The 15,103-nt window shown below is 38.4% G+C and overlaps 1 protein-coding gene across 1 annotated transcript in view; it reads left to right on the forward strand.

The window, feature by feature from the left end:
* LOC113069904 (neurogenic locus notch homolog protein 2-like) overlaps window positions 1-15,103 on the forward strand; it is a 51,287-nt gene that overhangs the window by 21,474 nt on the left and 14,710 nt on the right. Inside the window, exons 3-9 of the mRNA XM_026243015.1 lie at window positions 10,514-10,779; window positions 10,912-11,253; window positions 12,091-12,213; window positions 12,343-12,576; window positions 12,797-12,952; window positions 13,111-13,296; window positions 13,421-13,534. Coding sequence (XP_026098800.1) covers window positions 10,514-10,779; window positions 10,912-11,253; window positions 12,091-12,213; window positions 12,343-12,576; window positions 12,797-12,952; window positions 13,111-13,296; window positions 13,421-13,534 — 1,421 coding nt within the window. The remainder of the gene's footprint in view (window positions 1-10,513; window positions 10,780-10,911; window positions 11,254-12,090; window positions 12,214-12,342; window positions 12,577-12,796; window positions 12,953-13,110; window positions 13,297-13,420; window positions 13,535-15,103) is intronic.

Below are 15,103 nucleotides of genomic sequence, written 5' to 3' on the forward strand. Positions count from 1 at the left end.
AAGAGTATTCAGTTTCAGAAATATAATAATTAAGTGCAAAATAAAACTGCATAGTGTTCACTGTATGAATTATATATAGATTAGATCTTTGTTAAAACTGTGTTTTGTTGTTGGATTAACATTAATGACACATACAGCAGCAGGTATTTTGGGGCTGCTGTCCCTTTAAGACCTGATGCACAGATTCAGTATAATGCAACACATCCGATTTCTTTCCAAGCTGTTTTCACTGATTTAAGGTGTAACCGACTGCATTTACCTGAATGATTGTCGAGGTGGGTATTTTGACATAATTTTAAAGTATGTGTATGTATCTGTTCAAAACCCAAGGAGATACGAAAGAGGAATCAACAAGCAAACGAAACGTATCTGTGTATGTGTGTATGTGTGTGAGCTTCAGGTGTGTGCAGCTGTGCCCACAGAAAATGTTTATCCATCATATATTTTAACAAACCAACAATGATTTCAAATCCTGTGCAACATGAATCATGTTTCCATGGATAAATGAAACCCCTCATGATTATACAGATCAGTGTGGCTTTCATATTATATGACGTGTTCAGCATGGGCGGCGGGTTTGTCATTCTGAAAGGAATCTCAGAACAGCCTGATTTGAGAAAGGGGATTTTAAAATATGAAGTTAAAAAAGACCACTGTGTGGATTTTTATAATTATCTGATGGATGTTAACACACACTTCCAACACACGTTTATGTTCAAACAATAGCAAAAGTGAATTTTGCATCCGATGATCCCTTTAAATATCTGGCATTCTTGTTGATCTCCTAAACTGTAGAGGAGACACGTAACATGCAGAGTATGTTTGTCAGTAGTTCTCACTCGTAATATTTCTTTTTTATAGGAAAGGGGGAAAGGTGTTTGTAAATGAGATGAGATGAAATGAGAAGATTGTGTAGTATCATTCACATTGTCGATTTGTTACACTAGAAAATTCCACTAAGTTTATGCGAGGATCTGCAACTGACCTTTCTGGCATGAAAACAAAAATCGGAACTTCCCAAGTTGACAGGAATCAGTCTCTGCTTGACTTTGCTCAAGAATGCAGGCTTTCAGCAACATGAAATGGCTGCCTGCCTGTGCGAGCAATCTCAAAATGGAACAGGCTGACACAAAGTACTCTCAGGAGTTACTAATACATTCTGTGTAGGTGAGGTGACACCCGTGAACCAAAGTCAACAAGGTGTTTTTCAGTTTTTTTTCCCCCTCTGCTACGGAGCGCTCTGTACAGGAAGAGCAGTGTGACAGAGGTTGGTAGAGCAGGGTGTGTGTGAGTGGTCAGACCGGTGTGTCTGCAAGCCTCCAGCCAGCTTGTGAGAATCAAGCTGTGTGTCACCTATGTGTCTCTGTCGTTTTCTGTGTGTTTTGTGTGCATGTGCAAGTGTGTCTAGTTTCATATGTGCCTGTGTGTGTCATTGAACTTGAAAGCATGTGTGTGGTGTAGGAGAGAGACTCGTGAGGAAGCCTGCAGGATTTCCACTGCAGTTCCAGTTTTAGAGCACATTACCTGTAGAACATAGAAGAGAATCATGTGGTTCACTAAAACCTGAATTAATGGAGAAGTAGTGATGCAGATTAATGACTTTATCCAGATTTCCTCAGCTACTGAGGAAAGCTCATGTGAAAAATATCACATTTCGCTGTGTTCCAAAGTTCAAGTTTGGTGAACTCTGACCTGCGAATTCGCATCACGTGAAGACATGGGACCAGTAGAAAATCGATGCGTCACTGCGTGACCTACTGCGTGACCTCTCTGTACAGAAATTCAGAAATGAAGGAGGCGCAAATTTTAGCTGTAGCGCAGCGTCCTATTTTATATAATACATATTTAAAAGATTATATATAAATAAAAAAGGTGCAGTGTCAATGGAAACGGGTACAGATGGTACATTTGAATGAGGACACGTTTTATAATTTTTTATTGCTTAGTGTGTACATGTTTATATAGAGAGAGACAGAGAGTACAATATAATAAGACGCTTTCGACGCCATCGCGACACAGTACAAGCACATATTAATCCATGTTGTGATAACTGAGGGGAAACCATTATATCTTGTAGGGCTGTCACTTTTTTGAAAAAAATGAAACTTTAAATGGACTTGAGAACAGGCCATGTGTGTTTTTTTATTGAACCGACACTTAGGCTAGGCGGCACTAGACAGGCATAATGAAATGCGGAAAAAGGCTAGGGCCATTACAAATTTATTGGACAGGAAAACAAGTCGATCAACATTTTCGGGGTCAAGAGCAGAGCGTTTTTTGTTCACTATATGTCCAGCTGTTGAGAAGACGCGCTCCGACTGCACTGATGTCCCAGGGACACTTAGGTACAGCTGCGCAAGGTGGGGGTATTACTGCCAATTTGACTTAACATTGAAATAATTTGCGCCAGACACTCTATACGCGTTTGGTGTGAACGCAGCATAAGAGGTCACTTTCGACGTCACTGGGTCTTATAGGCGCGTAAAATTGCTGGTATTTTCTGTCTAGCATTCGCAAGGCATACTGCACTTTCAGAATTCTTTATTTTCTTTTTCTGCTTGTTTGTGAATTTTTTTGACATCTATATTTTTTAATTGTTTATTTATTTTAAAATTAATAGTGTATATATTTGGTTAAAATAGATTCCCTATTTTCATTTTAGAAACTTTTTTTGGTTGGTCCAATCGATTGTGCAATCGATTTTCGAACTAAAAGTGACAGCCCTAATATTTTGCTCCTGCCAATATTCGCAGCGGAGTCCGAAATAATTTTGCACGTTCAAAGTATAGTGTGACCGCCCCTTAAAGAGTTGCCTTTAACATTTTTCTCAGTTAAAGTCAGTTAAAATATTTATTTGATGGACTGGGAAAAAAGGCTATTGTGTAGTGTCTTGCTTCACAAGCATTGCATTTTTAAGCAAACTCAAAATATTTGTGTTGGTCTTTAGCTGTTGGTAAGATATACGTCTTGACTCACTGCATCACATCTGTCTATTTTTTCTCTTTTTTTAATTTACGTGTGCTTATCTGATCAATTGCAGACTGAAGAAGGTTTATTTGAGTCTTCATTGAGTTTTTCAATTATTTCTGGTGACAGAGAATTGACACACTTCACTTCAAGACTGCCTGAATCAAGCCTGGATTGGAAAACATTTTTTTTTAATTGCATTTTAAACTTTATTATTATTTTTATTATTTTTCTATGCTGATGGGTGAAATAAGTATATAAAAATCAACTAATTGATTAAACATTTGGGGTCAGTAATTTTTTTAGTAAATTAAAAGAAATTATTACTTTTATAATACTTTTATTCCGCAAAAATGTTGTTGTATTGAATTGATCATATGTGACAATGGCAACAAATTTAAATAAGTGCTGTTTTTTTTCAGTTTATTGAACAAAAAAGCAAAAATAAATTACTTTATTTTAATAAACAAAAATATTACTTTTTTTTCAATATTGCTAATTAAAGGAATTGTTTTTTGAGAACCAAATCAGCATATTACAATGATTTCTGAAGGATCATGTGACACTGAAGACTGGCGTAAGTCAGTTTCATGACTGCTGAAAATGCAGCTTTTCCATCACTTTTTGTATTTTAGATCAAATGAATGTAGCCTTGGTGAGCATAAGAGACTTTTTGGGAAAAAAATTATTACAGTCCTTCCAACCCCAGTTTTTTTAACAGTAGTTCATTTTTGCACATCCCTACCTAGATCAAAGAAGCTATTCTAGGCTAACCTAGAATTCTAGGTTATGTCTCCATTTTTCCAATTTTCCATCCACGTTAGTTTTCAAGCATTTTTCAAAAGTTTAATATAACAAGTTTTTACACAATTCTTCAGGCAGGATAATTTTATTTACGGAAATATCATCATTTAATTCTGATGCGTCCATGTTGCACTCACTCATGTTTAATCTAAAATGCAACTGCCTTCATGTTTTCGCAGGACGGCAATTATGAGTTAGTTTTTTTGTCATATTTTTAGGACTGAAACATGCAGAGTGTAAAAGGTAAATATTTTTAGCCACAGTGTGAAAGCGAACAGCATATAATTATACACAGTATAGTATAAATATAGATGACTATTGGTGCATTATGCGTCATGACTAAACATGCGTCATTGTTTTTAAAGGACTTCGTTTTCACAGTCCACACTACAATACGAAAGCAGCGTTTTCAAATTTATCCACTTTGAAGAGCATTTTCTAAAAGCTCAGTTTTCCCTGACATCAACACAGTCTCAGTGTGGACAGAAGCCCAAAACAGAGAGAAAAATATTTGTTTTAAGAAAGGAAAACGTATTAGTGTGGACAAGGCCCTAGGCCTGACACAGGTTAAGTATTTTGCAACTTACAAATGGATCTGTGCTTATCTGAGCCAGAGCAAGTGAGTTGGCAGTAAGAGAATAGCTGGCTGTGTGTGTGTGTGTGTGTGTTTTGAGAGCAGAAGTGAGAAGTGAGCCTTGAATACCTGATCTCACTACCTTTTCTGCCCAGAATTATATTTTTCCTCTTCCACATCAAACAAGGTCTCTTTGTCTTGGCCTGCGTGAGGGGTGCAAATGTATTAATCGTTTACCCCTCACTTCCTTCCCCCCTTCCCTTCAGCCATTCCTCCCTCTCTCGGTCGGAAGGGAGAGTGGAGTCAGCTTGGTATTTGTTTGATCTGACAGGCAGAATGTCCCTGCAGGGAGAGGAAAGCAGTATGGAGACGTATTTTAGCACCCAAGAGTGTGAAATTAGAGATGTGTCTGTCTGCTGGTGAGAGATAGAGGAGGTAGAGAAAGAGATTACCCTGTTAATGCCTCGCTCTCTCTCTCTCTCTCTTTCTCAGAGCCCTGTGTTTCTTTATGAACTTTTGGCTCCGTTTTTCAGTATTACTTCATCTTCTACTTAATCTCTTTTTAATCTTTGAGCTATATCATCACTTCTTTTAACATGCTGTATTGTTCTCTTTTTTTTATTCTACCCACCTTTCATCCCTGTCCTTCTTTCACCTCTCTTTCTCATGTCTCTCTGTGTGCCTACAGGCTGGGCTGATTTGTTTCAAAGTCACATTCAAAGTGTGATGGCCTCAGGAACAGTGTCTGCCAACCAGAAACTCTAGTCATAAAAGAGAGACAGAGAAAGGGAGAGAGTCAGCGAGAGAGAGACGCTTCAGGAACATGTACCCAATTCTGTATATAGTACTCAAACTAAAGTCAACAACTCAGCTATGTGTGAAGAGTGGCAAGCAAAAGTGGCGATTTACTCAAACACCCCTGCACACATTCAGCTAGCTGACCTAAGTGAGGACATGTAGTAAACATTTTGTGTGTGTGTGTGTACATTAACAGATTTTTTTGCATTTGTTGTTGAATATGGTTAATCCAGAATTTACAGGAATTTTGACATTATAACAATTTATTCTATAATTTCTCCACAAATTGGAGGGAAATTTTGGCAAAGTGTGTGCTTGTTGTATAGCGGAATGAAAGCTCAACAATTGCCGTTTTAGCTCAACAAGATCAATATTTCAATATTAAAATGTTAAATTTAAGTAAATTCTGGGGGATTGTTTTTTAATTACTGCAGATTAGCTTTATTTAGCTGAACCCATTTATAAGATTAACTGAAAATTATTGACATTTAAAAATGGATAATGTAATTTTAGCAATGCATATTTGCAATAATTAGTAAAAAAAATTATTTAAAGTAAAACAAAGAAAACATTTATGAAATGATCTTTGAGAGTGCCTTACAAGGGAGGGTTTGCCAGATTTGTGTGACTTCTGGGAACAGTTTGGTATCCTAAGTATAACTGAGTAAACTTATACACATGAACTAGTAGTTTACAATTAAATTATTCATTTGGCAGGTATTTTTTAATCCGAAGCAACTTTGCAGCATTGCTTGTATACAACTTGAGCCACAGGAGCATTTAAACAGTTTTGGATGTCGTTTATATTCTCTGCCTTATCCCAAATATCCACAGGAACTCACTTGTACAAAAGAGACAAAGTTTATCACACAGTTAACATGCTGTCTTTTTTCTTTCATCTTTTTGGCACAGATCACTACAAAGATAAGGCCTTTTTAAGTCATGTTTTGATTTCCTGTAGTTTGAAGTGTGAACATGGATATGTGCTTGAACCACAATCTGGTATGAAACACTTTATCATGAGAGAAAGTTTCTCATCCTTGCCAACTAATGTAAGTGAACAACTGCTGCAGGCCAGAAGGGGCCTTGCCATATCAAGCCAAATATGAGTCAATTGCAAACATTCTCACAAATGTTTCCTGTTGCTGAAGGCCTCACACAGTAGTGAGAAATGTGACAACCAGGGCCTAAACCCACAACACTCCGTGCTGATATGTAGAGCTGAGTGACAAATAGATGACATGATTATGAGAAGAGTGGCACACACAAACGCACATACACACACACATAACTTGGGGTGTTAACATTGCTGAGGTTTTAGGTTACCCAGCATACAGGTTTGGCTGTGATTTCTTGTCTTTTTGTAGTGTTTCCTCACCGTTGTACTGGTGTGGAGGGAGATCTGTAATGATTAAGAATCTGGGTTCCTGACACAAAGGTTGCGAGCCCAGTCCAGAGCAGGTGCCTTATCAGTATTGTGTCCTTGAGAATGGTACTTAACCGTACATTGCTTCAGGGGAATCGGCCCTACAATTACAGCACCATGTGGCCCTTGGATTGAGGGCCCTCTGGTAAATGGCAAGTAATTAACTAACTAACAACTCTAAGAGTTAGAGCGTGTTAGCATACCATTGCATGAAGATTCCTGGAAAGTATATCTTAGAAGTTTGGATACTGGTGTTTGCTGATATTCAAAATATGAAACAAACATCAGTGTTGTCTCTTACCAAACAAACCGGTAAGTAAGATTAATACTTGTAATTGTTTGGAGGTCACATGATGTTCTAGATTCGACATGATAAATGTTTCCATCTGTTAAGCTAACGATGGTTAGTCAGCTCTTTTGGTAAAGCCATCATTGTGTAGATGGGTGTGTTGTTGACCCCACAACCTCCATTGGATATATAAAGACCACCTTTCCTGTCATCTAGAACAAAGACCCCTTGGTAATTGTAGATAATTATCTTTATTATGGGTAAACCGGTTTGAAACCATTACAAAGTCTGAAAACATCAGTAAGATGTGTCTGATCAAGGTACTTTTATGCTATTCGAGTTGAAAATGTTTTATTACATTATGAAATTATTTTTCAATTTAAAAAAATTATATTACAATCATTTCTGTGTTTAAATTGAATTATTTATATATCTAGTTTAAATTGGCTCATTTAATTTGTGTTCTCTGCCATTGCAGCTGTGGATTTGACATTACATTGGATCAGACATTACACTAGCACAATGAAGCTTTTCATCAAAGCACAGACGAGAATGGTACAGTAACCAAGTGAAGTGAAAAGAAAGAGACCATAGAAGAGAGTAGGGAGGAAGAGTATTTTAAGGAGGAGTATATAAAGAGCAGAGAGCCCTCCCTTCAGTGAGACATGCTGTGTTCAGATCAGATTTTACAGCACATATGTATTTAAAGTCACACTCAGTCTCACCACAGCACTTCTGTCTACTCCACCCTGCCCTCCGTCTGTCCTCTTTTTTTTGTTTCTTGTCAAAAAATGTAGAAAGAAGAAACAAAACTTGCTTTTTACTTTTACTTGTTTGAAATGTTACTTGCTCTTTCTTTCTTTCTTTCTTTCTTTCTTTCTTTCTTTCTTTTCTTTTCCCCTTTCTCGTCCCTCTCTGTGGTTCAGCCCTCCCTGTCTGTGTTACTCTTTCATTTTACACCCCTCCCCCAGCCTCCACTCTTTTTCCCTCTGTTTTCTCTGTGGTCGTTTGGCTTTCTAGTGAAAATTAGAGAAAGCCGAGGATGTAGACGAGGGCCGACTGCTTCTATAAATATGGCTGGCTCTTTTCCTCAAGAAAGAAGGGAGCAAGGATGAGAAGAAGCATTTTTAATGACCCTTTGTATTTCGCCCACTGTTGGTGAAGCACACTCGACCCTCGGCTTGTTCAGATTAGATAATCTCAGGACCATGGAGGTGGGGGACAAACTCTTAGGTGACGTTTTTTGTACGAGGAAGTGAGTGGGTTGAAATCTAATTCTTGATGAGGTGCTTCGTAAAAAAATTAACCAGAAAGTTTTTCCCCCACCCAATCACCCCAGGCCCCGTGGATGGGACATGAAGAGGTCAGTGAGCCAGAGAGAGAGAGGGGCGCTAATATGAACCATCTGTAGAAATCTGACACCTCAGAAGAAAGAGCGAGCATGAGAGGGAGACGGAGGAAGGGAAAAAGAGAAAAATGCATGAAGGATAACAAAGAAACCTATCGATGAGTTTGGCTCTCAGAGTAATTATTTTGTTGAGGTTTGGTTTTTAGATTTGACAACTTTTGAAGATTTTTTGGTATAAAAATCACCACAACGGTCATAAATAAAGACAATTAAGAGCATTTATTATGTTTTAAAGGGCTGAAATGTCTGTGACCCTTGGATGGTGATGGTGGTCTGAATAAGCTTTTCCCTGGGGGAGATAAAGTGAAAATCCCTTCTTGTCTTTGAATAGTATAAAGTGACAAAGCTGTCTGAAAGAGGCCTGTTCCTCTGAGTCCAGGCTGTTTGCATGTGCCATTTTTAAGTCTGTTTGTTGTTGTTTGATTGTCAGCACTGCTGTGATCTCGTGACCAGAGGGTCACCGTGGGTGTATTCTTACCCACAAACTCACACACACACACACACAGCTGGAAAAGAGAGCCAAATTACGCTTGTTTAGTAGACACAGGATGCAAACTTATTTCATTCTTGCACCTCATTTTATGGTGGAGAATGCAGATTACAAATAGGATGGGGAGGGTGGAATAAAATGCATGAAAAATAATAAATAGACACATCTGTAGATGATGTAGGCATCTTTGTGTTGACACATGTGAAATATGCCACCAAAAAGAAAATATGAAGAACAAAATCACAGTGTGTGTTGGACTTTTGCGTGTCACTAATTGGCAAGAAAAATAAACCAATATCATGGAATCAAAATCATTGCTCATTTTCTCATATCACCCACCATTGTATAATTTTGTCCTGTGTGTGGTTGAAATGACTGATCTTGAGCCAAGATTTCAGCTGCAACAGTTTGCATGTGTGTGTTCTGTATATAACCTTAAGACACTTTGGGATACGGGTTGTTTGGAATTCCAAGTAGGTGTGCATATGTAGTCATACGGGCGCGACTACACACACACACTCACACACACACACATACCTTGTCAAAGGGTTTTTTATCCCTCATCTGTGTTACCTGACCGTCATCTGGGAGGCCGGCACCTGCATGGCAGCAGGCCGTAGTGTGTCACACACAAGAAAACTTTACATGGCACTGAAAATAAGTTGATTTAATGTTAATAAGAAAATATTTCACTTTCTCTCTCTCATTCAAACACTTTTTTGGGGAAGTCTATGTCTGTGATGTCACTAGACAGTGACAGTCAAACATTATCAAAAACTAAAAAGTTCAGCAGGAGAGAGGGTGATGGTTGAATGGATAGAGGGAATGAGACAGAAGGACAGACAGGGTTTTTTCCCTTTCAATCTTTTTTTGCAATCATGTAATTTTCTCTTTGTGATCACTGGTTATGTGCTGAAATCTCTGGAGAGCTGGAGGCGGAGGAGAAATGCACCTCATTGTCTCATAAAAAATCATTGTACACTGTCATACTGATATAAAACTCATTCTGTATGGTTTAAGATCTACCATTTCGCTCATTCTGTCCTCGTTGTGGCATCCCATCCCATTTTAAATATAATGTTTTTAAAATAATATAATTACATATGCATACAGTTGGGTTGGTATTTTGTTTGGATTGCGCTGATAGTAACATTTTTGTGGATATGTAATATATAGCTACATCAAAATAAACAGAAAAAAATGCAAATGCATTTTCTTTTTTCTTTCTTTTTTTTGCTAACCCTAACCCTAACCCTTCAATAGTTTCTAATGGTTTTTAATTAACAGTTATGCAAATGACCGTGTTTTGTTAATTTCTGTGTGCTTGAAATGTTTCAATTATAATTCAGCTCCACATTAAAGTTTTTGCAACTTGTGATGGATGCTTTATTTCTCTTTAAAAGACGATACATTTCTCAGCAGAGAAACTTACTCATAGACAAGTATGAATAAAATTTATCTTTAAAAGATGATAACTCTAACCAGAGGGACGAATTCTCCAAACTCCTCTCGATCTAGAAGGATCTCATGTACACAAAAGCAGCTGTTTTTCTTTTGGTGTCTTTGCTAAACATAAGCAGCAGCATCGGGTGACCTTGATGCACTTTCATTACTTGGTAACTGCAGCGAACAAGCTTAAAATAAACAGTTATCGTTCACTAGTGTGGACGCAAATATAGTTATTGTTGTGTCTATTGTTATTATTGTTGCTCTTGGTGTGAATGGTCGTTTACTGTCCCTGATTAATATTGTTTCAGGTGTGCTCCTGGTTTCTTAGGCGAGTACTGTCAGCACAAAGACCCATGTTATGTGGGATATTGTCTGAATGGAGGCGAATGCAGCGTGAGCGTGGCCAGCATACCCGGGAGCCCCAGCTGTGTATGCCCTCTGGGTTTTGCAGGCCAGCGCTGTGAGATCCAGAAAAACTCCACTTGCTTCCCCAACAACCCTTGCACCAATGGAGGGAAGTGCTCACTCCTCCCCAACGACCAGTACAAGTGCCAGTGTGCCCGTGGATGGACAGGTCAGATCTCGCTCTCACTTCATGGCAGCTTAAAGGTCTTTGAAAGAATAATTTTTTTTTTTTTTTACCAAAGTATTCACATATTGACTGTTTTGTTATTGTTTTTGTTCTACTGTGATGTTTTCTCCTCAGGTCAGCATTGTGAGCAAGAGGACACATGTCTGTCCGGCCCGTGTGCCAATGGTGGTATCTGCCATGCTCTGCCCAATCATGAATTCTTTTGTACCTGTCCTCCTGGTTACCATGGCCCTCATTGTCTCAATGACACTGATGAGTGTGCCTTCTCCCCACCTGTGTGCAAGAACGAAGGCATGTGTCTGAACACCCCAGGCTCATATCGATGTAACTGCCAACCCAGGTTTACCGGCCCCCACTGTGAGTCAGATTACGTGCCCTGTTTTCCATCCCCCTGCCTCAATGGTGGGACCTGCCGGCAGATGACAGACACAACTTATATATGCCACTGCCTGCCAGGTGAGTTGCCTTGGAAAGGAAAAAAAATCTATTTTTATCAAAGCAAAAAAAAAAAAGAAAAAGAAAATAAGGATTCGAACAGCAGCTATGTTTGTTCAGATGCAACTGAAACATGTTAGTCAAACATGCCACAACTCATCCAAAGATTATGTCAGCACCCACTTGGACCTGAGCCAGACAGACCAGTGTCTGATGAGAATTTACCACAGCATAAGTAGGAGTGGGTGATAAACCGGTTAAAACAACTAACCGATTTTCAAGCATTCTGGAAATGTGAAATGTCACTGCATAGGAAATGGGTGTTCTAGTCATTTCACATGAAAAAAGAAAATGCGGTAGAATTTGAATAGACACTTTTGGCTAGTAATGGTTAATTGTAGTTACAGTGAAGTTCTCTTGTGCCTTTTGTGACTGTCTATCTTTATCAACCATCATTTTGGGAATATCGTGATATAAATGTTTGGTTATATCACTCATACCAAATACAATAGATAGCTTCATTTAATCTCAATCAGAACAAACTGTCCTGTTTCTTCATTGAACAGTTGCTGGATGTATCTGTGTTTGATTGGGACTAAAACACTCAGAGAGACTTTTAACTTTATCAGTTTATCAGCATTTAAAGAGTGCCATACTGGCAAAACACAGCAACAGGCCAAAACTCCTCTCTCACCTCAGGCGGTGAATAGGAGCCGTGAGAAATGTCTGTTTGTGCTTTAAAGTTGAGTAATTATGTTTAATAATGCCAAAGCGAGACAGAGCACCATTGTATTACTGATACCCGAGATTGAGAGTGAGCTGTTCAGGAAATTTTCTCTCTGACTTTCCTGTGATCAGGTTTTAATGGGACAAACTGTGAGATAAACATTGATGATTGTCCGAATCACCGTTGTCAGAATGGAGCCACATGCATGGATGGAGTGAACACTTACAACTGCCAGTGCCCACCTGAATGGACTGGTATGAAAACAACTTACAACTTTGTGTTTGTTTGTGTGTGTCTGTTTCCCATTGTTACCTTTTCTGCTAGTGGATGACTCACAGATATTGATTCACGAAAACTGTTGAAACTGACCCTTTCACTTCCAGGTCAGTTTTGCACAGATGATGTGGATGAATGCCGACTGCAGCCCAACGCCTGTCAGAATGGAGGCACATGCAGTAACACACGCAATGGCTACAACTGTGTATGTGTGAATGGCTGGAGTGGCCCTGACTGCTCCGAAAACATTGATGACTGTAAAAATGAGCCCTGCACCGCTGGCTCCACTTGCATCGACCGCGTGGCTTCCTTTGTTTGCAGCTGCCCTCCAGGCAAAACTGGTCAGTATAAACAACCACATAGAAATGACTCTTGATCGCTTCAGTCTTGAGCAGAAATGACTCTTAAACCAAATCTCAACAACATAGAAAACAAGGTTTTACAGTGAAATCTCTAAAATAGTTAGTTTTTCATTGTAATTTGATTGTTCTCTTAAGTAGTGCAGTATAAAACCATCTCAGATAAGTAGTAGTAACCTTAGCAATTGTTCCTATGCTCAAGGTTTGCTGTGTCACATTGATGATGCCTGCACCAGTAACCCATGCAAGATGGGAGCTCAATGCGATACAAACCCTGTCAATGGCAAGTTCAACTGTAACTGCCCCTCAGGGTACAAGGGCAGCACGTGTGCAGAGGATATTGACGAGTGTGTCATCGGTGAGACAGTTTGCAGGAAGCTCTTTCAACTCTCCTTTTCTCTGTCTGTTTCTTTGTATGTCTCTGTATTTCTCATCCTATTTTCCCTACACATACATTATAGTGTTTTAGGCATTTCATATTTCCTAAAACTTTCTAACTCTTTTTCGTCACATCAGGGCCAAACCCATGTGAGCACGGTGGCTCTTGTAAGAACACAGAGGGCTCGTTCACCTGTAACTGTGCTCGGGGTTACACCGGTCCACGTTGTGAGCAGGACATTAACGAATGTGGTTCCAACCCCTGCCAGAATGACGCCACCTGCTTGGACCAGATAGGAAATTACAACTGCATCTGTATGCCAGGTACTTACACGCACACTCACACACAAACACACACACACTGTAATCAGGTGCATGATGAAATGATTTTGGCTCCATGTCCTCGTATTCATCTAGTGACTGTATGTGTGTGTGTTTTCAACTATAGGCTTTGAGGGACTGCACTGTGAGATTGACATTAATGAGTGTGCCAGCTCGCCTTGTCTCAATAACGGTAGATGTCTAGACCAGGTCAGCCGGTTTGTCTGCGAGTGTCCTCAAGGTGAGTACAATCATAGGTGCAGTGAACTTTTTTGACTTGATTAGCCCACGTTATTGTAGGCGAGGAAAAAAAAAATATGTATGATTTCAGTTTACTTCATGATTGAATGTTTGTTTAAGCCAATCAGATAATCTGATAATGAGTTGGATTATTTTAGTATATTTTTATGTTATTTACACTAGGGCTGTGCAATTAATTGAAAAAATTGTTCAATTTCGTTTTGGCCTCCAACGATCATGAAAATACAATAATCAAGATAAAACGATTATTGCGCCCCATTCCACCCCCTTTTTGTAGCGATGCGCTTTCGTTCCTACATAAAAGCCCAATTTCCTGTGCAAATCAGTAAAATCATGTTACATGACATTTGCATAATGGGACATGCTTTATTTATAAAAGTGTAATTATTCATGTTTTTAAAAGCGTGAAAGAGAACTTTCACTGCTCCTCAGGAAGAGTATGCGCTTATAGACGGAACAGAACACGGACATGCAAAGTGATCTTTTAGCTCAAGGTGCACGCCTAAATGCTCAAATATACGCAAAAATGTGTCAAAATTCTGCGCTTAGTGACTATTCATGTATACCTTCATCGGTCATGTAATAAATGAACGTAAAGAGTTGAGAATGAAAATACGTGTGTTACGGTAATTTGGATCCGTGCGGCTCTTAAAGTAACAGCGGGCTATTTTCCTGCTGCGACTGTGTGCTTATTAATCAAACAACAAAAGACAAATCTAAAAAACACAATGCTCTTGATTGAAGGACTTTTGTAGCTTTAAGAAACAAAAAAAGTTTAATTCTTACAGTGAAGACTGCTGTTTTATTTTACATTTGATTATTAATTTCTGTAGTAGGCTGTAAACTGATTGAGACTTGCATAAAATAAACATTAAAGCACAGTTTGTTTCATATGTATCTTTTTAGTAAAGTCCTTTGCTTTTTATTACTTACAGTTTAATTATTTTCAATAATTTTGTGGACTTTTTGTTTGTTTGTTTGAAATTACACTCGTCTCTACAGTGTAGATGTCATAGCAACCTTATTTACAGAAATACATATTTGATTTGTATCACTTTCTTTAAATAAATCACTCATATAAAGTTTTGGTAATATAGCCCCCTCATAATCATGTTAAATAATCGTGATTACAATATTGACCAAAATAATCATGATTATGATTATGATTTTTGTCATAATCGAGCAGCCCTAATTTACACTCCTAAATATTAAGGAGCCCATTTGGTTGTTGAAAATTAAACTTTGTCATCATGGAAAAGAAATTACATTTTTTAAATATATGAAAATAGAAAACAGTTATTCCACAATATTACTATTTTTTTTTTTGATCAAATAAATGAAGCCTTTGCGAATGTAAGTGTGCATATTCTTTCAAAAGCATTAAAAAATATTACCATCATTAGCAATGTCTATAGTGTGTATTACTTTAATACAGTTTTAATTAGTTGAGTGTCCTCAATCTGGCAACCCATGAGAGCTTTGAGTCTGAGGAGGAGGGATCAGGAGAAACAATATTTTGAATTTGTGCTGCAGTACCCATTTCAACCGC

Source organism: Carassius auratus, unplaced genomic scaffold (assembly GCF_003368295.1).
Source record: "Carassius auratus strain Wakin unplaced genomic scaffold, ASM336829v1 scaf_tig00002576, whole genome shotgun sequence".
Lineage (NCBI taxonomy): Eukaryota > Metazoa > Chordata > Actinopteri > Cypriniformes > Cyprinidae > Carassius > Carassius auratus.